General features: G+C 44.5%; 1 protein-coding gene across 1 annotated transcript; it reads right to left on the bottom strand.

The window, feature by feature from the left end:
* Nucleotides 1-4795: 4795 nt before the first annotated feature.
* Nucleotides 4796-26759, bottom strand: LOC146074114 (occludin-like). Its single transcript, XM_083181890.1, has 8 exons — nucleotides 26440-26759; nucleotides 21598-22315; nucleotides 21338-21499; nucleotides 10613-10767; nucleotides 8279-8431; nucleotides 7818-7989; nucleotides 7163-7204; nucleotides 4796-4999 (listed from the first exon to the last, which is right to left on the bottom strand). The coding sequence occupies exons 2-8, from the start codon at nucleotides 22297-22299 to the stop codon at nucleotides 4898-4900; spliced, it is 1488 nt and encodes a 495-aa protein (XP_083038016.1). The 5' UTR covers nucleotides 22300-22315; nucleotides 26440-26759; the 3' UTR covers nucleotides 4796-4897.
* Nucleotides 26760-27374: the final 615 nt, after the last annotated feature.

Raw genomic sequence — 27374 nt, 5'->3', positions numbered from 1 at the left:
TGCTGACACAGACATCCCAATGCAGTGTCCCAGAAGGGGTTTGGGTTTACCCCTCCCCCAGCTTCAGAACAGACCTCATCCACAGTAAGTACAGTTGCTGCAGCAGCTACACACTACACAAGAAGAGGAAGTTGATCCAGATTCCAGGGAAGACTTGATGAAGACTCCAATTGACACACTATTGGTGAGCAGCTAGTTTGACAGTGGCACCACTTAGGATCCACACAAAGTTGGTGGTGGGAAGGCACCCTAAGCCATCACAGGTTTGTATATGATTAATATAAAGCCTGAAAAACAGCACCTCTGCCCTTTCATGTGCAGCTAAATGCACGTGCAAGCCCTGAAATATGATTACAGGAGCTCACAGGTTATGTGGCGGCCGGGAGCGGGATGCCGGTTTTGTGGGAGTTGTACAGACGCGCTTCTTTTGAGGTCGCGGCAGCTGCATTACAGCATCCAGCCAGGGAGTAGCCGGTAATGTGCGAGCGATTTGCTATGTAGCAAAATGCTCACAAAGTACCCCGTGCTGGGCTGCCCCACGCAACCTTCCATTGGCAGTTGTAGTTTTGCAAAATTATAACTGAGTCTGAATCAGGCCCAGTGCTTCTTTTGGGTGTGATACCACTTTCACAACAGAAAATGCAGGGACTTACCCAGAAATACAGCCCAGGGGTCAAGCAGGGACATTCCCGGGTTGGCCCCTTTCACACTGGCTTAGTCCCTGCATTTTCTGATGTAAGGGGGGGGCAGCAGCGTCCAGGCAGCTGGATCCAGACTGCGGGGATCCGGGCAGTGGTGGCTGGGCACTTGTAATGCTATGTGCCAGGCAGCGGGGCGGGAAGCTCTTCCCGACCCGCTGCCCAGCAAATAGCGCTACAAGTGATCTGCTGCCATTGCCCGGATCCCCGCAGTCTGGATCCCCTTACTTTAGAAAATGCAGGGACTAAGCCAGTGTGAAAGGGGCCAACCCGGGAATGTTTGTAACCCAGACCCTGCTGCTCTAGTAAGTTCTTTTCAAACCAGCCAGTAACCTTGGCTGGTCGCGGGAGCAACCCTGCTAGCTAGCAAAGTTGAAATCCCAGCAAAATTGGGAACCTTGCACACCAGCGCTAGTCGTAGGTTGTTACTGGGACCAAGCCGGGAATTCTGGCTGGTGTGAAAGGTGTATAAGGTATCAGGACAGCATTGGATGGTGTGGTGTGGGGGTTCTGTATGTGACTTTCTGCATGTAACTTAATAGCATAATCCCAATATACTGTATTTAATATGTTTAATGTTTGTTTTGTCTTTACACAAATGTCCTTATTGGTTTATCCTAGCACCAGGTTTGGTCTGGCTAATGAAGCTACCAGGGTATCCACTGAGGCTTCACCAACCCATATGGACACTATGCCATACTTCACAGTTAAAGGGCATACACACAGGGACATTTTGTGCTGTTTTCTAAGCAATCTGTCTAGATCACTTAATTGTCCCCGGAGTGATTGAATGCTTAATTCTTCAATCTATGTAAACTTTAATAAACCCTTGTATAAGCACTACATGGACGAATTCCCTACTACAGGGGTTCTCAAACTCGGTCCCCAGCAGGTGCACTCATTACTCATTGACACATTTTAAAAGATCCACAGGTGGAGCTAATTATCTTACTTGTGATTCTGTGAGGAGACCTGAAAAACATGCACTGAGTGGGGTCCGGAGGACCGAGTTTGAGAACCTGTGCCCTAGTGTATAAAATGTTTTATATTTTCTTTGTCATGTAAAAAAGCTTTGTTCAAAAAATGTATCCATTAAAGCACTGTTTCCTAACCTGTATGGTACACATGCCGCAGATGTACCAATGTGATTGGAGGAGAGGGGGATGAGAGCAGAAGAAGTATCACTGGAGAAATATGGAATGGAAGGATGAAATGATATCGCTGAAGAAGTATTGTGAGGGAAGAAATTATATGACTGGAGGAGAACAGAATAGAGGGGTGAAAGGTAATGATGAAAAAGGAAGGAATAATAATAAAATTATACCCCGTTCTCACTGCACTTAAATTCCCGGGTCTAGCATGTAGACCCGGGAATTTTCCTTTTAACACTGGTTGCATATCCAGATTTCATACACGGGTAAAACCCTTCTTTTTACCCTTGTCTGAGATCCGGATATGCAGACACGGGTTGACCCGTTCACACTGCCGAAAAACCCGTGTTTAAAGGCAAATTCCTGGGTAGAACTTCTTCACCCGGGAATTTGCCTTGCAGTGAGAACGGGGGTCTAGCGCGTCAGTCCCCGGCATTTTAATGCCGGGTAAATGCAGTGTCTTTCTCACTTGCAGTGAAAACACAGCATAAGATAAAATAAATGAAGGCATGTTTAACAGCAAACTGTAAACTAATAAATGTATTTGTGCTATACAGACAATGGCTACTTTATATAGTGCAATCACATATCACCTAACATTTATAATATTTAAAGAGGGACACCAAGAATTTTTGGAAAAATATGCACTTTTTATGTATATAAAAGTACAAATCAGTAACATTTCTATAAACAGCTACAAATAAATGCAAACCAATAAACATGATAATGTTAATATAGTATTTCTTATATATGTTATTAGAAATGTAGTTGAGGAAGAAATTTATACAGATCTCTAAACAAGGAACAATATTAAAGGAAGTAATATTAGTGATATTTTTTATTAATTAATATGGAATTATGGAATCTAGTATACCTAGTAAACACTAATTTATCCCAAGCAATTAAAAGTAAATATAATGGCAATAATATTAAATAAAAGACAAAGGTTTATGTAGTAATTGTTGGGATCTAAAGTCCAGTAATTCTGATCCTATTTGTTGCTACTAAAAGAATGGTATTTGGTTGATAGATTGACAGTCAATACGCCGACACATGAAAAAGGTCAACACACACTAGATCAACATTGTCAAAAGGTAAACATAAGTTTTTCATGGTTTTTTTGGTACTTGTGTAGTTTCACGGCGGCAGGCTATGCTTAGTTTTCAGCGTAGACTAAGCTATGTTGTCAGTGTAGCCCAACGGTTGCCTAGCGTAGTGTCCCAGAGGTAGCCCTGTGTAGTCAGCGTAGTGTCCCCGTCAGGCAGCATAGTCACCGTACTGTCTAGTGGGCGCCTCTCACACAGCGTCGGTAACCGCCAGATCCCCTGCGCTGGCCGATGCAGAGGCGATCATGCGGGTGCCGGCGGAGAGGTGCTCCATCTGCCTGAGACGCACGAGCATCTCAGATGCTTGTACATCTCAGTAATTCTTGCGGCAGGGTACGGCAACCCTGCCTGTGTCCGCTTCAGGGAGACGGACAGGGTTAGGGGTACGGTAGCACGTGCGTTTCATGCACAAAGGGGGTTGTGGGCGCAAGTGCATCTCATGCACAATAAAGGATGCATTTGCCAGTGCTCCATGTTACATACTGGAAAATGCCTCCTTTTCAAACCACCACTATCCACGCCAGCCCGAAGCGTGGCGAGCGGACATGTTATGAATCCTCCCGGCCTGTTCATACCCACACTATCCACGGTGTGGAGCTGACTTCACAAAGTTTTGCACGTCCCCGCTAGGGGACGTGCAAAACACGCCCGAAGCGTGGCGAGTGGACGCTGAATACACATCAAGTAATCTGCTTCCCCTCGCGGGGCTCGGTGGCTTGTTGCGCTCTCCATTCTATAAATTCAACTCCACGCCGACGTGGATAGTGGGGGTTTGAACAGGTCGGGAGGATGCGTAACGCTGACAACACGCTAATTGCGTAACGCTGACTGACTACGCTAACTACGTAGGCTCCGGCTAGCTGCAAATGTACTGACTACGTTTGCCGCAGGAACACTACGCTGATTCTGACAGGGACACTACGCTGACTACGTAACTGCCGCCGTGAAACTACACAAGTACCTGTTTTTTATTTTCAAACTGACTGACACATGTGGGCAGAGAGCAGTGGTTCCCAAACTTTTTAATATCACGGCGCACTAGAGTATCCTTATTTTTTCACATCTCTCCTAGGCCATAAGTTTCTTATTGAGAAATTTAAAGAAAAAAATATTAAATTATGTAAATTGTATTTGTATCATTTTTAGGTTCAGGAATGTAGTAAGGAATGTGATTTGCTTGTTTGTGCACATATTTTAGGATTAGAGGCCACAAATAGTGGTTATGCCAATGAAATTGTTCAAAAATTATTTGAATTAGTGCTGGATCACCAACCCAAGGCCACCCTGCAAGTGTCCTGAGGCACCTCAGGGTGCCATGGCACACAGTTTGGGAACCACTGGCAAAGAGTGAGATTATAATAGTGTGCCGAGCTCAAGACATGGTGAGTGAAGCGTTACACTAATTGGGGGTCCATGTCGATATATTTTGACATAGAAACATAAAAAAGTGAAAAACACGTGTCAACCTTTTGATTATGTCGACATTTTGCTTGTTGATCAAACACTGTCCACCTAATAATCCATACCCTAAAAGCATCGCTCTTTTACATTTCTGCAACATGGTAGTTAGAAGTGGAATGGCCGGTACTTTATCTCTCTACACTTTATCTCTGTACAAGGCTTAAAAGACCCCACTGTCTCCTATAAGACCATGCATATGCCATAGCTTATGCTGAGGAAGACCATACATCTGGTGTCAGCTTGTGAAAGCTGCTGTGTAGGTCTGTTTAAATATACAGGAAGTGAAGCCATATTTAGCTTATTTACCAAAGTCCTTAACGGCTGTGAACGAGCCAACTTTGACTAAAAATACCAGAAAAAAAAAGTATATTAATTGTCATTTTACCCAGTTAAAAAATTTGTTTATTTACACAATTTTAAATGGTGGTATTTTTTGCCCTCTTGTGGTTGTATTTTGAATTGCCACACTGTTCTTGCAATATCAACCTCTTCCCTTGTCATAATCATTCACCATCCTCTTGACATGAAACAGTTTGTTTCGGAGTTGTTTCGTTTCAGACTTCTTTATCTGGTAATCAGGAGTCTAAAAAAAGAAACAAAAAAGCTATTTTCATGTGGGAACACAGTAAATATGATTATCTAAGAAAAATGACATACAAAACTGTTATTTGTGCTTGTCCCCTTGTATCTGTCTTGTAGCGCAATAAAAGAATCATTTAAACAAACAAAACTTTATTGAACCATGGAGTCTATAGATCAAGCAGTGATCATTCCTTTTCTGATGTTTTCTACTTAACAAGCTGGAAATTGCTGGGAACTTACAGATTTTTTTTGTGGTCACTTTAATTAAGCTTTTAATTACCACCCTCATCATATGCTATGGTGATTGTGAATAGGTGGTAATTTATTAAACTGTATAAAGGATACTTATTTGCTTTAAGGGTTTTCCCCACATAATGCTAACTCAGCATCACAACAGCATCAGGACAAGCATACTTAAGCCATAGTTACCTACCCTCCTGCATTCTGCAGGAGACTCCCTGAAATAGCAGCAATCTCCCTCTCTCCCTCATTAGTCTAGCAATCTCCCTCATTTCACCTAGCCCACATTACACTGTTTCATTTTTGGGGAAAAAAGGTAAGAGAGACAGATACATTTACATTGAATCATCAGCACCATTTCCCAGCACTTTAGCAAGTATTGTAGCTCTTACTAACTGCTTTGGGGCTCATCTACATTTGGATATAAGTCATTTTACAAGATTCCTGTCAGATATAACAGTACACACCCACGCTTGTAGGTGCTACGTTCACAATCTCTTTTCACAATCTCTCCATATATGGAACGAGACACGCCCTTTGGTTGGAGCATGACATGCCCCCTCAATGGGGCGCTCTGCAAAATTCAACTACCAACCATAAACTCTAGTTTTCAAAAGTAGGCAAGTATGACTTAAGCCATATACACACTTGGCGACTTTCATGTGAAAGCCCCTCAGTTTTCTCATCTTAGCGGCTTTCAGCATTAAAGCCGCTCAGTGTGTATGGGGCAGCGATGAGAGCTGCAGAGTGCTCCCCCATCATCGCTGCCGGCCGCTGCTCATCTGCTGGTATTACCAGCAGATGAGCGACGGAGAGGACAGTTTTCCATAGCGTCCTGCTATGGAAAGCCGTCTACCCCTGGGGAAAATGGCTGGGCTGGACGAAAATCACTCAGTGTGTATGCACTGAGCATTTTTCAGCCCAGCGATTTTCATCATCATCATCGTGCACCATACAAACTGGCCATAATCGCCCAGTGTGTAAGGACCTTTGCAGTCTGAGTCGGGATAAACTGGACATTTACAGTAAGTTAGCACTGTGCATGGCCAGCCAGATGGAATTGCTCACATACAATTTGAATGAGTGGATATTTTAGCTGTAATCTTTACATTAATTTTTTTTGTGTTTACTAGTTGTCCAGTTTTGTTAAGCATGTTGAAATGCCAGCAATGGTACTGCAATTCACCCCCCTCATCACCCGATCTGAAGGCATGCAGATTTATATACACAGCCCTACTGGGCTGCAAACCAAAAATTGCAGTTCTGTCAGCACCGTAGATGCGTTATACAGCCAGGACCTGTCAAAAAGGACACTGTACCGGTCTCTGACCTTGTGAGGGGCACCGAGGTCCTGAGGGGCTCAGGGGTTGTAAGCATGGCTGCGGCAGTGCGGTGCCTAGCAATAGTTTATAAAGGCACTGTCTGGCCACCACCCGCCTTAGTATCTGTTGTACTAATACCCGGCCGCCGCGTCTTCGCAGGGCAGGGTATCGCCACCTCTGGGTGGCGATACCCTATAGAAGCCTAAGGGCTTCTATCACCACCCTCCGTCCCTCGCCGTAGAAGCCTACCCCCTACCCATCCTCCATCAAGGCAGTATGTCAAAGCTGGATGTCCTTTCGGCTGCAGGGGGGGAGTAGGAGGTGCCGGGGACAGCCACGCTGAGCCGGCATCACATCACAGGTAGCGCGGGGGGCCTCCATCATCGCACTGCGATGCTAGGCGCATATGTTAATACATATGCGCTAGCATCGCTGCGGTGGCATGGTGAGGGAATTTTAATACATCCTGCCCTTAGTGCTTTGTGCTGCAAATCTCTATAATAAATAGGGATTGTATTATGGGAAAATATAACAAACTCAGGATTGGGGCAAATCAAGTTATTAATTAAGTGACCAAATAATGACATTTTTAAGTCACTTACTCTCTTAAGATCCTTCAGTCTGTTGTACTCTTCTGCAACTCCCTGCAGTGACAAAAATGAATAAGTACATGTAGTCAAATCCTTTGTTGGAGACACATTGGCTGATTCATAGCTGAATTCGGCCCCATTATGGATGGTGGGGGCGGGAGTTAATCAGGGCTCTGTTTATCTGTTCGCTATGCTGCTAGTATACGCAGTCTAGTGAACAAGTCTGAATCAGGCCCTTATTGTGGAGAGTAGCCTGGGGATTCAGGTGCTTCTTCTTATCCATTCGCACAGGGGCGCGATGGTCACGTTTATGCGCATGTGCAACCGTTTTCTGCGAGTGGGCGGGGCAAATTGCTTATTCACCGGCGCAATCGCACCTAGCAGTGCTGGACGGGGGCGTGGAGCAACGGCAAGGTACTGCTCCCATGTAAGTGCGCCAGTGACACGGGTGCTGGCAGCTAACGTCAGCGAATGTCAGCCACCCGCCCTCTTCCCGTACAGGGAGCCTTCAGATCTAAGACACCATAGAGGTGCCTTAGATCTGCGAGCGCTTGCTTGGTTGTTGAGCGTTCATGCAGGTGGCGCATAGATGGCACGCAGAGCTGCAAATTCCGCAGCTTTGTGTGACAGCCAGAATCACCCCGTCAGTGTTGCCAGTGTCAAGTACCTGGTATTGTGCCGAGTTCTCAGACAGTCCGTCTAGTTGTTTGCTAAGTTGCTGCAGCTGGTTGTTGATATCATCCATTTCTGCACACATTTTCTTGTACTTCCGCAGGTCAGAATCAAACTCTCGCTTATAATCCTGACGCTGAGTGTCTGAAGTAATTGGTGGGTAGATGCTAGAGAGAGAAAATATATATCTAGCAGGCACACTAATATTTATTGCATAATATATGAAAATATGTCACCCAGGATAGTTATATAAAATAAATATGGTGCAGCCAACCAGCGGGACAGGCAGAAGGTAAATAATGGGCATCAGGATTACTGTGTGTGTGCCCTCATGAATCCTGCATCTGCCACCGTTCTATTTCACAAGGTGACTTTCTTCTCCAGTAAATGAATGGTACTGTTTTTCTGGTCTGCTATACCATTCTTGTTGCCTTTCTAGAGGCCGTGTCTTCTTACCTATCCCACTCCTCCAGATCTTTTTCATCCCCAGATTCCACTGCTGTTGTATAATCTGTTTCATACTGAGACTCATCTAGCTCTGGGTTCCTCCTCCATCGCCGACCCCTGCGGACTGGCCTTCCCCTGCTTTGCTCCTCAGTGACAGTTGGGCTATTTTAAACACAAAATCACAGTCAAGTATAATTATGATAGCAAATTCATTGATACACGCTGGACTGCTGGGAATACAATAGTTGTGATCACATTCATTTAGATTAATGCAAGCACAGATCATTTACAGATAACGCAAGGTGGAAACTAGTACCTATTAACTCCTCAAAATATCCTCTAAAAATGCCAGCATTGCTCACAGCGACGGTCCTTTTAGTATAAATAAATATAAATACGGCCAAGTCAATTAAATGAAGTTTAGGTAAAATATTGCACCCAAGAAAACGAAGAGACGATGTGAGCGACGCTGGCATTTTTACTGGATATTTTGAGGATCTCTCTCAGCAACGTTGACACTCAAAGGGTTAATGCAGAACTGAAAAGCAAGAAAGCTAACTTGTTGCAAAAACAGATTAAGTACAGATATATTTCCTCATACACCTGGGCACCCCCCTATTTACTAAAGGGTGGATTTCTACCAGTTTAGGTGTTGCCCAAAGCAACCAATCAAATTCTACTTAGAATGTATCTAGCATCTTCTAGATATAATTGTTGGAGTGGTGCGCTCTGCATCTATATCGTTTTGCAGCATCAGCCCGCAGGCTGTGTGGTTCCTTGCACTCCCCGTCCCCTTGTGTAGGCATTGCCTGCTTCTCCACGTGCTGTGCTGACAAGCTGACACCTCGCCAGTTCAGTAGTGTGTAAGGATGGCGCCATTATAGCAGAATAGTGCGTCCTGAGCCCCAGCACTTCTACCCGCCAGGAGGGAGCTGTCAATCACCACCAGAGAGTACCTACACATAGCGCCGCAGCCCTAGCCTCTCTGTCTACTGTCACAGACCCACAGCTTTAACCCTGCCATAGAGACCTCCAATCATCCTCTGCTACAGGATAACAATAAGTACCTGCACTATTAACACTGTGTACAACTGCGTTGTTATTACATGCTATCAGGATCTACTACTGCATACCTGCAAGTTAACCCTTGACTACTCTGTTAACTCTGTGCTCATTACAAATAAACTACATTCCTGGTTAAGCTCCAAAAGTGTGTCGTCTAACAACACCATAAGCACCGCTATATACTCTGCCAACAATAATTTGATTGGTTGCTATGGGTATTCATCTCCACCAGTGGCAGCTCCAGAGATGCCCCTGCAGCTCAGTCTAAAATTAAAAATAGGGGAGCCACACCTTCTAACCTTCACAGTTTAGTGTGGCTCCCCACTAGTGTCTATACACCAGGGGTGTTCAAGCATCAACTGCAGTAGCATCCAATAGGAATCAGGCTGATTCTTATTGGCTAGCAGTGCTGAACTGAAGCAATGTAAGCTGATTTTAATTGGCTGAGGCTGCGACAGCCTCAATTCCTCTTATGCCAGCTGTGATAAGGGAAGAGCAGGGGCAGGAGCAGCTAGCGGGCTCAGGGCCTGATTCAGAACGGATCATTAATCTGAGAAGTGGACTGCGAGTAGAAAGCCACTGCCCAGACAGATAGAGAAGACGCCCCTTGCTAAATTGCGAGAAAATTAAAACCGAATCGCTAATAGTCATCCACTCATAAATCATGTCCCGGGAACATCAAACAGTTATTGCTGTCTGTACAATTGTGAGTAAGTCTGAAACTTCCACAAATCTGCGACTAAGACAGGCTGGAAGTGGTCATTGCTGACATCACAGACCCTCCTCAAAAAAGCCTGGGCATGCCTGTTTTTTTCTCTCGAACACACCCAGAAATTGGCAGATTTCCCCTATAAAACTCTGGTTTCCTATCAATCAAACTGTGACTACTGCGATCAAACGGTTATTACACAGTGGTCGGGAATTTTTAAACTATTTGCAGCTGCGCATGCTCCAAGAGGCTGATGCATACTCTCTCGATAATTGTCCCACATTGCAAAGTCGCCGATCAGTGATCAACTATAAATCAGGTCCTCAGTGCTGCTCACACCAGAACACTGGCATGATGACAACAGACGAAAGAAGACTGGCAAGCATAGCGGCAACTTACACTGCACTCTGAAATCGCAGGCTGCTACTGAACTGCTATGGCTGGGGAATGGGAATTCCTCTCTCAGATTCTTTATGAAGAGAAGGCTAGGGCAATTTAATGTATGTAATGTAAAGGGGTATAAATATGCATGGTCATAACCCAGGTCTGTGCCTCTCGTACATACACACCTGCTAGTAAGGGGACTGTTGGCACTCTCTTCAAACTCCTCCCTTGGTGGTTTGTAGATGCTGCTATTACTCAGGGCTTTTAAAGGGTTTTGGGACTTCTCTGAATAAATAATGGTAGCAGTCTCATCAGGAGCACCATTTGGAACACTTTTTACCTGTGGAGAGATTGCATTTTGATAAATAAAGATATTTATTTCATTAACAGACTAATCCTAATACATATTATGATTGAGTAGCAATGATATGATAATTATTCTAACTCCAACAAAAAGTAATTTTAAAATAATAATAATATTTATTTATTATTTCATTTATTTAGCACTTTTTCTCCAATAGGACTCAAGGCACTTGACAGATTGTATGAACAAAAAACATACTGTATATCAATATATGAAAATACAATAGAGAATCAATGAACACAATTTTAAAGGTTTAGCTATGTAAGATATTATTGAGATCATGGAATTACTACAACCAAGGCTGGCATCAGAAATTGTGGCCCAGAACTGACAAACAGGCATGCACCACTCAACATCTACATTGCTTGAAAGGAAAGTGAACTTTATGACAAACTATACTTTATAAACTCCAGTCCTGGGCCCCCATCCTATCTTGGCCTGGGACTGAAGTCCCCGCAGTCCCCCCAGTACCCCCCCCCCCTGATGGTTGCCCTGACTACAACCATTTTGGCAGCCATTGTACAACCTTCAGCTCTCTGTGAAACATCTCATATGCTAAAGCAGTTTGTGTTTTGCTGAAAAATGGTTGTTGCTGCACTAAATACTAAGGTTTCTGGTGTGAGTACCCCAAGTCATGAATGTGGGAGCATCAAAACAGTGTTTCCCATCCCCGGAAACATGTGCCGTGAGGGATAAGTGCTGTCAAGGGTTAGAACTGTATGAGGGTAAGACTAGATGGGGAGAGCTGTGTGAGGGTAAGATGGGGAGAGCTGTATGAGGGTAAGACTAGATGGGGAGAGCTGTGTGAGGTGGCATTACTACTGTAGGCATTATGTGTAAAAGCAGCACAACTACAGCGGGCATATGAGTCTTGAAACCTCTCCAGGACTGCTTTAATCAGTGATGTTGAAGATCATGGTTGTGAACCCCTAGTTTGTCATATATAATACAGGCTATACAGGTGTCTATAAGGCTACACAGGGACATCTGACCCATTTTGAAGGCATATAGCGGTGATTCTGGTTAGCTCGGTAAACTGCGAGGATCGCAGCTTATGACCACCAGAATTGCCACCTATCCAAGCACCCTCCCCCCTACCGGCAACACAGATTCTCCTCTTTAACATGCGAGGGGATGTGTAATGGGAAAAACCCCTTGACTGTCTCCGCAGCAGGAGAAATCATTCAATGGTTGCCAACCATGAAATGATTTCTCCTGCCTTCACAAATAAGTCAGTGGAAATTGACTTTTATTTGCGGCCCCTGGGGTGAAGACAGGGCGGGCGTCTGACTTCCTGTGATGTTTTCATGGGGACGCCCATAAAATGGTGGGTGATCCCATGCGCAACCCCTGTCTCCGGCGCCATCAGCACCCGGGCCCACCCGGATCTCTGCAAACGGCTTGGCGACTATGTAAGTAGCCAAAGCCATTCACAATGGAGAGCTGTACATGTGTATAAAAGACCATGCGCATACCCCCTAATATCACCCCGTTCTGATGTTAGGGAGTATGTCCATGAGCATGGTCTTTTCAGAAATCAGAAACACCCCGATAATGCCATGGGGAAGTAAATTCTAATTCTGTTATTCTGCTGCTTATAGAACATTGTTGTCAAGTACCAAAGTAGGGTGTGGTATATGGTCCCGACAGTCATTAGCCCGACGTCGGGATCCCGATTGGCCGGACTCAGACAGCATAGCGAGCGCAACAAAGCCCCTTGCGGGCTCACTGCGCTCGCCACGCTGCGGGCACAGTGGCTCACTACGATCGCCACTATTCTATTCTCCCTCTATGGGGGTCGTGGACCCCCACGAGGGAGAATAGCTGTTGGGACCCTGAGTGTCGGGATTTTGACTGTTGGGATCCTGACGTCGGGGTAATGACTGTCAGGAAACTGTCCGGCACTCCCAAAGTATTGGGGTCATTTACCAACAGGGTACCAATGCTCTCACCAGATCACAGTACATAGAGGTCTATAATCACTGCAAATACTCCTGTTTTTCAACATTTTACAGCAGCTCAGTACTATTGTTTTTATTTTATTACTTACTAGAAGCTGCTTGAAGCAAATACTTCAAAAGCTAGTCTACTACCTTGAGATTGTCTCTGTGTTTGTGCATGTGTGAGAGAAGAACAGAGAATATGCAATTCTTTTGCGCTGATGCCTAGGAAGCAGCTAGTACCGGTAAAAGAAAGTTCACCAACTTTCTCAAGACATAGGATACAAAAATTGGAAGTACCAGTGCATATAGCGCTTTCCAGGTATGACTTACACTAATGGTAGGTAAGTGCCCTTATTTGTAGGTGAGACAAGTTCTTTTAAACTTGGGTCAATCCTAAAGTTATTCAAATAGGAGAAGGTCACCAAATTCTTCAATAACTGTTGGATGTTCAAATGCTCACACAGTGCACCAGGAGGGTATATGGGCTGTTGCTGCACTTGTCCCAACTCCCGGGCACAGGGATCCGGCAACAGGAGGAAGGATGGAGAGAAGCAGGTGGTGCCCCGGATGTGAGGGACATCCGGGGCACCACCTGCTTCTCTCCATCCTTCCTCCTGTTGCCGGGGAGTCGGGACAAGTGCAGCAACAGCCCATATACCCTCCTGGTGCACTGTGTGAGCATTTGAACATCCAACAGTTATTGAAGAATTTGGTGACCTTCTCCTATTTGAATAACTTTAGGATTGACCCAAGTTTAAAAGAACTTGTCTCACCTACAAATAAGGACACTTACCTACCATTAGTGTAAGTCATACCTGGAAAGCGCTATATGCACTGGTACTTCCAATTTTTGTATCCCATGTGTGAGAGAGGAAGAGATGTAGTTTCATAGGCTACCAACAGATGGCAGTGTTTCAGAGGGGATACGGTCATTGGGTGACCATTAGGTCGACATGCATTTAGGTCGACATGTGTTTAGGTCGATGTGCATTTAGGTTGACATGAGTCTAGGTCGACATGGGTTAGGTCGACAGGGTCATTAGATCAACAGGGTAATTAGGTCGACAGTCAAAAGTTTGACATGGGGTTTTCCACTTCTTTTGAGCCGTCATGTGCCGACAGATGGTATTTCATGCCCTACCATCCACTAGGGCATGATGGGAACCCGAAGCATGGCGAGCGGACGCGGTGCACTTTAACCTGTGTCCATGTCGACTGTGTCGACATTCAGGTAAAAAAACCCCTGAAAAACACCATGTCGACCTTTTGGCTGTCGACCTAATGACCCTGTTGATCTAATGACCTTGTCGACCTAACCCATGTCGACCTAGACTCATGTCAACCTTAATGCACATCGACCTAAACACATGTCGATCTAAATGCATGTCGACCTAATGTTATCAACCTAATGACTGTCTAACAACTTGCTGGTGACCAACTGATCCACACCCGTTTCAGAGACACATAATCAGACTGTAGACATATATAGATGAATCTATGTTTTTTAAAAGACATTTTTAAAATGCAAAAAAAAATTTCAAGCCAAGATCAGTAAAACTAGCATGTTGGCGATGGTGTTTCCAAAAGTGTAACCTACAGTGCGCACTTGGAGTCCAAGGATCAGCATTACAATGCCACTGTAGTATACTGGGGCTGATTCAGTAGCAGTCACAGTTTTGCTTTAAAACTGTGACTGCTGTCTTTCGCATGTTGGGGTCCACCCAGGACAAGACCACCCAACATGCACACACAGTATAAGCTGGTTCCTATTATTCTTTATTATACATCAATATGGTATTGAGGGATGGTGGGAGATGGTATCCAGGATGGTAGTAAAATAAGTCTTGCAATCCACAATAAATACACAGCAGATTTTATGCATGCATTAAAGTCTGCTGGGTCATTATTGTGGATAGCAAGTCCAGTGAGTTGTTCCCGCTGGTAATTCCATATATATTTAATATACATAGCAGCAGCCTAAACCAGGCCCCATTGCATAGTAACCCTCTTACTATGGCTTGGCATTTGTTCCTGTAGCACCCGGCACCTAGTTCACATCTGTGATGCTTAAAAATGGGACTGGTTGTGTCAGTGGCGTAACTATAAATTCTGCTCCCTCCTGCCAAAAAGTTTGTGGCGCCCCCCCTTGGGCTCCTCTCCAGCGTGTTTCCCCAGCGTAAGGTGATGACATCACACGCATAACGGAGAAGCTGAAGCAGGGTAGAGGAAGAGAGACCAGCATACACTGCTGATTCCCTTGGCTCCGACGCATCCCAGGCCACCCTAGCACGCCCATCTGCCCACCCATCCTGTACACAGTAGCCAATAGCCGGCTCTGTGTACAGTCAATTCAATCAGTGAGGGGGATTTGTCATCTCTGCCATGGCCGCAACCACGCTGCCGCTGACTCGCCTCCGGTGCTCAGCCAGTGGGCAGTGGCAGGCAGCAGCATGTCAGTGCGACCAGCGGGTGCTGGCGCCCACATAGACCCCACTGTGGCTTGCTCCCCCAAGCAGCAGCTGGGGCTGCTTTACAGTAGTTATGCCACTGGGTTGTGTGCTGGCTTCCTAACACCTCAATGGTTACATATATATCCTGGGAAAGAGTGTAGAGTCCACAGGTCATGGTTACGTACAGTATTACATGCATCTCATATACTGTAGCAATAAAACTTAATTTGCTAAATAACATGTTTAACCCCATATACATGAAAGTATATACAGTAATTAGCCTTTATTTGTAATCCATTAAGTGTGGTAAGGTCAATAACTGGCGAGGCACTGGCTAGTATCACAGCTAGATTTACATGCATAAAAATTATTAAAATAATACAAAAAAGAAATAAGCAGGGACAAAACTAGGATTTTGTCATCCATGGTACGACAGTAATATTGCCCCCTTCCACAGTAGTGTGAACTTGCACCGCAATGTAGTACGCCTTATATACGCTACACCACACAATAGCACCACCATAAACATGTTATGCCATATAGTAGAGGGTACTTTTTTCCTAGCACAGCCACACCGATTTTGATCGGGTCGGAAAAATCACGTTGATCGCATCGCATGCGACCAAATCGCATGCGATGCGACCGACGCAATGGACCCGATTTTTACATTGATTAAAATGTGAATAGGGTCCCTGGTATCCTATTTCACATTGGATTCAATGTAAAATTGTCCCCAGACCCCAATTTTAACCCCCCTGATGCCCCCATTGTGAATGGCACCCCACGATTGATGCCAATCCGAATCGTGGCGAGCGGCGGCGGTACGCGTCCTCCGACCTTTTCATACCCCTACTATCCACGTCGGCGTGGAGTTGAGAATATAAAGCGTTAACTCGGTTTTGCCTTTGCCGGCAAAATGTACCAGATTTCAAAGGAAATCGGGTCCATCGCGTTACTCGTGTAAGTGGCGGATCTAGACTTCTCTACTAGGGGGGGGGGGCGGGGGGGCGGTTTACTGTTTAAACTTGGCCCTCCCCCTCCAGTCCTGACTCATCCCCTTCCCATTCCTGACTCCTCCCACTGTAAGACTGACCCCCCCCCCCAAAAAAAAAAATATTTTTTATTATAATAATAATTTATAAAAAAAGCAATAATAAGCATGGGGGTATGCATTGCACACATATACATAGCACACCACAAACACACATATACATTTCACATCACACACAGCTCACTTGAAATACATACATAGTATATCACACATAGTACAATCACACTGTATGTGCAGCCATACACGCCAGACAGTGTACACACAAGGGAGCTTGAGGCTGTGGCCGCTCCCGCTCATCAGGTGACTTTATTTTGAAACCGGGCACACACCCACCATGTGCCCACCGGGCAGTGCTGCAGACACAGCCCACCTCACTGTCTGTGAGCAATCAGGGTGGCAAACCACCTAATTTACAGCCCACCAGCCAATAGGATGGCAGGATGGGGAGAGAAAGCCCCGCTATATCAGCTACTGGGTGAGAGAGGTGACGCCATCACCTCCCCATCATCACTACAATCATTACTTAGTAGGTGCGGGTGCGGGTGCAGATGTGGCCGGCGGCAGTGAGGAGTATACCCCTTGCTCCCCGCAGTGATTCCACTGGCCTAGGGTGGGCGACTGCCCCGTTCGCCCCCCCCCCCCCCCCTTAAATCTGCCCCTGGTCCCAGCACGTATTTTGCTTTGATAAAGGGGGTAAAACCCTGAAACATTAGCACATTCATCTGTGTCTGGCTGTTTTGTTGCTGAGTCCGGGGAAGTGCACCTCTATTCTGCCCTATATATATATATATATATATATATATATATATATAAATACAGGGTTGTAGACGGCGGCACTCGGAAATAAAGACAATAGGCTCCTTGGTTGCCAACGTTTCTGAGCCACACAGGCTCCTTTATCAAGGTGCAGGAGAATCGGATTCTCCTGCCGCAGTCTACAACCCTGTATATTCCTGCCCAGCAGATTGCTGCAAGCATTTAGGAGGGCACCGGACTTTGTTTGCATCATTTGAGTTTGCACCTTTTGCACCATTCTGAGTGCCGCCCTATCCCTCATATATATATATATATATATATATATATGATATCATGATATGATATAATATAATATAAAGGCAGCTCTATAGACCATTTCACAAAACCAGTTCCATAATTGGGAGGAGTAGGCCCTGGTATCAGTGCATAGTACTTTGAAGATGACCACAGCGATATTAAGCAATAAAGTATATACAGTAGCACTTTCACTGGAATGATTCCACAAACTTATATGTCAGACCTCGTACATCTAGCATTTATATGCATTTTCTCATGTGGTGTTTAACTTTTAGTTAAATGGATCACTAATTGTATTTTTAAGTCAACCAAACCAGTAAACCAAATTTTAACTAAAATGTTAAATTCTGGGAACAGCTCCAAGGAAAATAATTTATGCATAAATAGACAGCAAGTTATTACTTTTTAAATATTATATTTAGCAACAGCAATTCTCCAAGTATATATGTATAGCATTGTGTTATGTTAAATCTATGAACATACAAGCCTGTGAGCTAAGTGTGTTGCTGTCCATTTATTTGTCCGGTAGCACAGAGGCTATCTTTCTCCACCCAGATATGAGGTGCAAGTTTTGTATGATGCATTGGCTGTCATTAAGAAACGTGTTAATGAGTTACCAGACAGAAACTGGAGTATCAATGAGTAAATATGCATTTCTATAGAGTCTGGCAGTTACACAGGGCGCAGTGTACCTGACACTGTAAAAAAAGCCTACACACCTTTATACTCTAATCTCATTTACCAGCTTTCTTAATGGAACAGTACAGCCTATGTATGACTACAGACAAGCTATAGTACAACTAGTATATAGGCAGCGCTCTCAAACTGTGTGTCCTGACCCCAAAGTGGGTCCCGACCTTCTCAGCATGGGGTTGCAATTCCATGTTGCTGATGACTTTTCTAATCTCAGTCAGTGATTCAAAGAGTCAAAAATCTGTTGAATTGTCTGTTACTTCACACTCCTGACATAATTGTGTGCATCCATGGGCGGATTCAGGGGGGGTGGGGACATAGCTCATTTTGGAGCTGAGGACCGGGGCTTTCCAACGAGCCCAGCCTTGTGTCACTAGCCCTCCGGGAACCAGAGATATCACTAGACAAACCTAGAACGTTTTCCCCATAGAATAACATGGGACCCAATAATTCTGACCCCCACCCGGTTCCGACAGCTGCCATTTCAACCAACGGCATCACAGAAACTTGTGGTTGATCTCATTTGAACCCAATTCGCTGGGCCTTCCAGGCCATATGGGTCAATTGGTTCTGGAGATATTGTGGGTAAACAGAGTTTTTTATTTCTGAAATGTAATTTCATGGCTGTTCATGTTCCTTGAGGAACCAAGCACCCCTGTTTCACGGGACCAAAATAATTTGAAGCCCACTTAAAAGTTCTTCAATATGATACTGGTCTTATGTAAATTGATTCCAAAGATATGGCCGGTTAAACGAGACAGCCGGTTAAAGGGAGGGTAGGGGGTGGTTTTCTCTCCCCCTCACACCAGAAAATGCAGGGACTAGTCTGGTGTAAAACGGGCCACCCGGGAATGTCCAATGTCCCTGCATGATCCTGGGACAAAATTCCCTGGTAAATCCCTGCATTTTCTGGTGTGAAAGGGGTATTATTTCAAATATCCGGGACCTGCAGTGCTCTGAATACAGCTGGGCAGCCCCCCGCTCTCTGCCTGGCTGTCACTTCTGCCTAGCGGTGGCTATCCCGCAAGTTACCGCAATCATGTATTCCCCCTTGGCAATGAGCATGTAATCCCACATGGCAACAAGCATGGAACCCCTGACAATGAGCATGGAACCCTTGGCAATGAGTATGGAATCCCTGGCAATGAGCATGGCACCCTTGGCAATGAGCATGTAGGTAAGCAGCACTTATGTAGCATAATTTTTAATAGGCATTATGGTGTTTGGCATTATACATAATGGACATTATGCTGTGTGGTTTAACATGTAATGGGCATTATGGTGTAAATGTTTAATGCGCGCCTTCGGTGCACAATGTCCCTGTTTATGAAACATATTGTGAATTTTGATTTAATCTCTGTGGCATTATGTAAATTTTGGCAGAATCCATGTACCATTATATTAATTTTGGTTCAATCCGTGTGGCATTATGTGAATTTTGGCTCAATCCATTTAGCATCATGTGTAAGGGGCAAGTATAATTGGGTCTAGTATTTTGTTGCATCATGTGTAGAAGTTGTATATAATGTGGTACACTACACTCAGGGACACGCCCCCTTTTGAGTGGCCACACCCCCTTTTCCGGAGCACGCGTTCGGCGCATGCAAAACTGCATCCTTCATATTTGTCACCAAGGTGGGCCTGTGTACTTTAAATGCCAGGGCCTATTTTTAATCACATTCCCGCCCTCTCTCTGCTCTCCTCTCTCTCGCTGCTCCCTTAGCATGTACACTGGCACCACTAACACCCTCCCCCTCCCAAACCCTCTCCTATCATGGTGTCCCCCCTGTCATTTTCTCCTGGATCTGCCCCTGTGTGCGTCCACAACTCTGCCATGCATGTGCTGTCTGCTGACTACACATGTGATGACCTTCTGCAGTCACTTGCTGGGGTCCTGTAATTATTTTTATTGTCTGATGGGGTCCCAGAGCAAAATAGTTTGAGGAACCCCTGCTATAGAGGGGTACCAAGCAATACATTATTCCTAATCATGCAGTATATAATTATCGGCCTGATTGAGACCTGTTCGCTAGACTATGAATGTACGGATGGTGTAATAGCATTACTGCCTTACACTGCTGAGGTCATGGGTTCAATTCCCACCATGGCCCTAACTGTGCAGAGTTTGTATATTCTCCCCGTACTTGCGTGGGTTTCCTCCGGGTACTCCGGTTTCCTCACACAATCCAAAAATATACTGGTAGGCTAAGGGCTCCCAACAAATTAACCCTAGAATGTCTGTGTGTGTGTGTGCGTGTACATGTGGTAGGGAATATAGATTGTACGCTCCACTGGGGCAGGGACTGATGTGATTTTGCAACTATACTCTGTAAAGCGCTGCGGAATATGTGTGCGCTATATAAGAAACTGCTAATAAATAATAAATAAATATATGTAATCGCAGCCTAGCGAACAGGTAAATGCTGCTTGGCTGAACACCCGCCCCCCTCCGGCATCCAAACCCCCTCGCTAGCATGCGAGGAAATGCGTACGCAAACATATCCCCTTGCATGCGGCCGAACGGAGGAGAAATCATTTGATGGTTGCTAATCAACCATCGAATAATTTCTGCAGCCTTCATTCTGAGTAGTAAGTCCATGCTTTCTTTTCAGATGCCCTCTATCTGCCAAAATTGGGGGTGGGTGCTGAGTTCATGTGACGTCAGCTTCCTGCCCCAAGCAGACATTGCCAGGTCTGTGTGTGCATGTGAACGCCTATCATTTTTATGGGGATGCCCATAAAACCCTGGGTTTCCCATGTTATAGCCCCCTGTCCGAGCCCCCTGTCCGCCTCCTTCCCTCCCCTCCTTGAGTGAACTAACAACCTCTTATTATATATTATATTGTTATGTAATGATCGCATTGAGCATTTGCACCCTCTCTGTGTGTGTGTGTATATATATATATATATATATATATATATATACACACCACTATATAGTTAAATAAATCTTCTTGATTTTGATATCCTAATTGCCAATAAGATTCACACCACTCTGTAGTTAGTAATCACTTACTTGTATATGTATACAACAGACAAGTTACTGTCTTTCAGAACTAGAATACTGTAGTTCAATAAGATCAGTGGGGCAGATGTATTAAGCCCAGAGAAGAGATAAACTGGAGATAAAGTAGAAGGAGATAAAGCACCAGCCAAAGTTTGTGTTTGAAAATGACAGTTGGCAGTTGATTGGCTGATGCTTTATCTCCTTTCACTTTATCTCCAGTTTATCTCGTCTACAGGTTTAATACATCTGCCCCAGTATGAGAATTATAACAGTATAACAAATATTATAAAACTACTGGGAACAAGTAACCAATCACCTATCAGCAGAACCAATAACTTATCATTCTTACCCACTCCTCTACATTGGGACCTTCTTGAACTACTTGAAAGGGCTTCTCCCAGTAAATGTTAGGGTCCCCATAACGCCAAATATTTCTTCTTGTCCTCTGAGCGAAGAAGGAGATGACACATAGAAGGATGACTATGATAAAGCCACACACTATAGCAATGGCCTGTGAAGAGGGATACAATATAAGGATGTTAAAATGCCTTTGAGAGACAGTTAAAAACATATCATTTTTTTCTCTCAATATGATAAATATGGTCTCACCTCCTGTGGATCCACCATGCAGTAGTGGTACAGATACTGATTCATGTAGCCTGCTCCAGAAGACACTGGACTGTAGACTTGGTTACACAACATTGTAATCTGACTGTAGTACATGTTGCCTCCCATCTGGGACCTTGGATTCACTCCAACAACATAAACAATGGTGGCAATAAGATCCATGGTGGCGAATATAGCACTGGACACTACTATACCCAAGAAAAACTTACGTGAACGTGATCCACTGGCCTTAGATACACTTGCTATAAAGAGTCCCAGTACAGTTACAAATGTTAAAACACACATTGCCATCATGAAACCACTTGCAGCTTGAGGACTGGTCGTACCATAGCCATAACCATATCCACCCATGTATCCTCCTCCATAACCACCCATGTACCCTCCTCCATAGCCACCACCCATGTATCCCAAACCTCCATAGTTGTATTCCCAAGCCAGAGTTGAAGCCACACAGGCAAAGATTGCTACACACAGGAAGACGACAGTGGCCTGTAGAATTCGGACAATGCCGGGAGGTGAGTTCCACTTATAGAAGTTTTGTGGTGGGACATCATCCTGATAGAACGAATCCGGGTGGGCAGCATCAATGTGGTAAGCATAAGATCCAGGAGCATGGCTGTTTTGCTGAAGGTACGTGGGTGGGCTGTAGTCGGGGGGGCTGTCGTAGCGTTTCTGGCTGTACATGGTTGATAGTTGTATTCTGTAGGATAACAATACAAATGTATACTCTTTTAATTCATAATACATGTGTTGCTTATTTGTTTTTATATAAATAGATGTCTTGCTTTTGCTTCCTCCAGTACATTCCCCTTATTCTGATCTTTGTCACTTTTACACTTTTATTTTCCAACCACTCCCCTTCTGTTTGCTCTCTCCATGATTCCTGTTGCTATTTCAAATCTTATCACATTTTAGTCAAAGGTGGATTTCCCACTAGGGTAGGCAGAGGAAAGTGCCAAGGGGGCAGCACAGCAGGCTGCTGGCTGGCCAGATGAGGCCAGGTGATTGTTCTTTTTTATTTTATTGTCATTATGTCTTATTTTATTTTATTTTGCACTGCTGGTGGTAGTGGTTGGGTCCTTATGAAAGCTTGGACTGACATAGAGGACCACATGTAATAGGGTGAGAGTTTCAGAAAGTGAGAGATTTTGTTTTTTAAAGCAGTAATCAATTACACTGCAAAACCAGGTTGATTTTGCCATGTAATTGATTGCTGCTTTAAAAAACATGGGAACACTCTCCCAAAATCTTTCACTTTCTGAAACTCTCACCCTATTACATTTGGCCCAGAGTGTGGGAAATAAAGGTGTCTGTACAGTGGTGAATTTCCCACTAGGCACATGAGGAACGAGTCCGGGGGCAGCATTTGGATGCTTGTGTATAACCCAAAATAATCAAATTAGGCAAAAGGGAGTGGCCATTATTGTTCTCAAAGTCGGTCCTCAGGGCCCCACACAGTGCATGTTTTGAAGGTCTCCTCACAGAATCAAGTGAAATAATTAGTTCCAGTTATTAGTTATGAACCATGTGGGTGACCTGGAAAACGTGACCTGGGGGGGTTCCTGAGGACAGAGTTTGAGAACTACTGGCCTAGAGATAATCTCACCCGTAAATCTGCCCATTGGGAATATGTGCTAAGACTTAAGGCCCATACACACTGGGCGACTTTGAGCTGGAAGCCGCCCAGTGTGTATGGCCTGGCGGTGAGTGGTGAGCGCTGCTGCGCGCTCCCCCATCATTGCTAGGAAAGCCGCTCATCGTCTGATATTAGCAGCAGATGAGCGGATTTGAGGGCGGCTTTGCATAGTGCTGCGCTTTATATAGATATACTACCAACCAACTACCTCCTAACGCCCCATACACTTGAACAGTTTTTAAAAGGTATTGCTCAGAACGGTCCTACTGAGCAATAATGTTTAAAAATGTGTCTAGTGTGTATGCTCAATATCATTAACAATGTGTGCCCCTGCACATCATTATTGTCCCCCTCGATGATATTGTCTCTTAATCTGACAATATAATCAGTGACTGCATACAGAGTGGGGAACCCAGTGACATCACTAAAAGTCATTAAACAATATCATTCAATTTGTATGCGCTATGTCGTTTGCCCAGCGGAACTGCCAATATAGTTAACTGGCTGATTGACTTGTAGTTGATCTCCGTCCACTCTATCTCTCTTCAAAGTTTAGTCTATAGACCCCAAAATACTAACCAATCTGCTTCTAATTTACATTTTACAGGTTGAAAAATGACAGCTGATTGGTTGGTACTTTGTCTCTCACAATATTATCTCTTGCCAAGCTTTGATACCTCTAATTCTTTCATACGTCTCTATCTTTAGATAGAACGAGGGCTGCATAGGCACAAGTGTTTTTAACCCCTTCAGTGGTGTTTTTTTTTTAGGCAGCGCTCCCCACTGGGCGAGTTTTTTATGGGGAGTGCAAAAAAACCCCACCACGCTGTCTCCCAGGGCCGGGCAGCGCCGATGAGCACTATGTCAGCCGCTGCCCGGCCCTGCCCCCAGCAACTCGGCGCAATGTTACAGTCCGGCGCAGACTGTAATACAACAGCCGGGGGGCGGGGAGAGAAGGAGGCTCTCCCCGAACAGATGGAGCCGGGCAGCGCTGAATAAAGCTGATTTCAGTGATCAGCTCAGCAGCGATGCCCGGCTCCAAGCAGTGGCAATCCTGAGAATTTTCAGGGCTTGCCAGTCTGGCCACTGAAGCATAGCCCAGAACATTCACGGGATTACTACTGCAGGGGTTAAGAGCCTGTGAATTTGGTGATTGTTTAATAAAGTTATTGAAGAAGAACAGATTACCCAAGAAGTTTAGGTGGTTGTGTGACAGGTGTTTCAGTCAATTAGATAGCCAAGGGGTAGTAAAGGGGTGGTAGTTTAGAGAGGGGTATATTAGGAGGTCTGATGATGCTGCTTCCTCTTGGGGTCTGGAACCCCAATCTCCCTCTTCCCTTGCTCTCTCATGTGCTACCTGGCCTTTCGGCTGTCATCTAATTCGGTTTAATATAAATTTAATTTCAAATCGGCGAGAAGGCGCTCTCGACCAGTGGTCATGTGAGGTTTCAGGTGGTCCCTGTGCGACATTGTCCCCCTTTGCCAGACGGCTGGTGAGTCCTGCCTCTGCAAGGGGGATGTTGGCCACTTCATGGAAGTATCCTCGAGATGCCATAGAAGGGGCGGTGAGACCGCCACAGCGCAGGCTGTACCTTGCGATAGGGAGTGTTATGGATTGGGGCGCTTCAGTCGCCGCCATGAATAGCACCCTTCACCGAATCTGGTCTCCAAGCGCTTTCTTAGCCATCCCTTTACAAATAGGGTCATACCATTTAATAAATATACATGACCTTTTAACTTATGCAGTTGTCTGTGTCGTTATTTTTCATGATAAGATGTGTCCGTGTTAGTTATTTCTAGGTGTAATATAGAGTTAAGTTAAGGGTTAAAGTTCAATCATTATAATTCAATGTATCCAAACTCATGTCACTCATTCTCAATACTGCCTTCAAGAAACAACACAGGTCCTCTCTCTGGATGCTGAATATGATCTGCTTGGCTCTTTCTACCCTGAATAATTCATGAGCTCTGTGACAGTTTTCAGGCAGGGAATACACTCCACTACAGGTGCCCGCTAATCTAATGAAATGAACAATCCGCTTGCGTGTGAAAAGTTCATATTAAACGATTCCTTTGTTCTGTAATGAGAACACTTAAATTCAAGTGATTTCATTATCCTTCAAAATGATTTGAATTCCAGCTTTGAACCCATGAAAGACAAGTATTAGTAATATACAGCATAAACAAAACTGAAGAACCTACATTTTCTCCTAATTCTTCTCATTGTAGAATATGTTACATAGAAGGGGTTAATTACTAACATCCCAAAAGTGCAGTGTCCTACAGCAACCTCTCATTACTTCCATTGTATTGTTGCACTGACATAGAAAGTGTAATTGCGGGTTGCTTGCTCTGAGCTTGTTACACACTTGATAGACTGTAAGCTCAGGGGACATACAGTATATCTCCTGTCAACTAAAGGGAAGAATCCCTTTCCCAAGTTTTCAAGTTACTTTCTTAAGTGCCCAAAACACTATATCAATATGTCTGACTGTAGTCAGATGCGATTTCCCTTGAACTCCCCCTTGACCCTCCTGGGAGTGATTCTATACGATTTTGTACATACATTTTGCATAATATATATCTCATGCGATTGATCAAGCCGAGATAAATTTTATGAGATATATCTTATGGCATACAATTGTACCATAAGATATATCTAATGGGCTGAGTTAGGGGGCTAGAGGGAATAGGAACATCAGTCAAACTTCCTGTGATAAATAGCATGACCAAAAAGCACTCATTTTTCCTGCCGATTCCATCTGAAACCGATAATACACTAGTGCAGTACAACCAATCATAGTGCTCCTATCCGACATTCACAGGAACGCGCATTGGATGGAAAACACATACGATGTGACACTTTACAGACCATATATAGGCCCGAAAGGTCGTAATCATCAGAAATTGTGCTAAATTGTTTTAGTGTATGGCGTCCTTTAGATGTAAATCTATTCTACAGTGTGTTGTGAATACAGCATGTGTCATTTGTCCCCTGTTGCTGGTCACATGTTAGTGAGTCCATTTGACTTTTTTCTACTCCCCTCCCCCATCTATAACTTTTTTTGTTTTGTTTGTGTATAATGTGGCTCCTGTATCCACTTGTCTCTGTACCCGTAGCAGTTATTTGTGACATTATAACCTCCCTAGCTGCCCACTTCCCTGTGCCAAGGTCTCCTGACCCTTACCTGTCTCACTTATACGGTGTGTGCTCCTGCTGCGGTCCTCTGATGTCCCTTGCTGCTGTCCCGTTACCAGCTACCTATATCCTTCCATGTTTCCTTCCCATCTGTCTTTGCTGCTTTGCTTTTCCTCTTGATTTGATCCTTTTGTTTATGGGCTCTTGCAAGGTGCTTCCTTCCTGCAGCTGCTCTGTGTCCCTGGCTTCTCTGTACTTCTCACCTCGCTTTGTTGTCTGGTAATGGCGCTCCTGGATTAATGATTACAGTCCAGCTCTGCCCACATTCACACTGAAGAATCCTCCCCTCAGGCCGGCCAGAACTTGGATAACTTTGCAATTCCCTGGGAACAAGTGCAGGGATACTTCTGCAATTTACACACATTTAACCTCTTCTTTCCCAGCTGCCCAGGTTACAGTGTTACAGGTTCAGTGTTACAGCAACATTTGTGGAATGAAGTATTTACTATATGCTGTGTGGGTGCATTACAAATAAATTCATATTAACAAGAATAATAACAATTTTAAAAAATAAACACTATAATAAAGACATGAGTGCTTCTGAGACTGGATCATTTCTGTTAGTACACACCAAGGGTGAAATGTAATAGGATGAGAGATTCAGAAAGTGAGAGATTTGGTAAGACATCTCCAGTTGTTTTTTAAAGCGGCAATCATTTACACTTCAAAATCAAACTGGTTTTGCAGTGTAAATGATTGCCGCTTTAAAAAAAACCCTGGAGATTTCTCACCAAATCTCTCACTTTCTGAATCTCTCATCCTATTAAATTCCCCCCCAAGGACTTATTTACATGAGCAGTCTTTCACATGTTTGCTTCTTTATAAAAAATGAAATGCAAACTATGGGTCCGACTCAGACCTACTCGCTAGGCTGCGTATATCCGCAGCCTAGTGAGTAGGTAAACGCCACTCCGCCAAACGCCA

Source organism: Crinia signifera, chromosome 1 (assembly GCF_055691185.1).
Source record: "Crinia signifera chromosome 1, ASM5569118v1, whole genome shotgun sequence".
NCBI lineage: Eukaryota > Metazoa > Chordata > Amphibia > Anura > Myobatrachidae > Crinia > Crinia signifera.
The sequence above is the reverse complement of the archived record's forward strand: the minus strand, read 5'-3'. Positions and strand labels throughout refer to the sequence as shown.

Excerpts from the sequence above, each read along its gene's own strand:
- LOC146074114 (XM_083181890.1), bottom strand. The coding sequence starts at position 22,299 with ATGTACAGCCAGAAACGCTACGACAGCCCCCCCGACTACAGCCCACCC. Across the intron at positions 21,500-21,597 it reads GCATGGTGGATCCACAGGAG|GCCATTGCTATAGTGTGTGG; the intron begins GTGAGACCATAT and ends CCCTCTTCACAG. Across the intron at positions 7,990-8,278 it reads GATCTGGAGGAGTGGGATAG|CATCTACCCACCAATTACTT; the intron begins GTAAGAAGACAC and ends TTCTCTCTCTAG.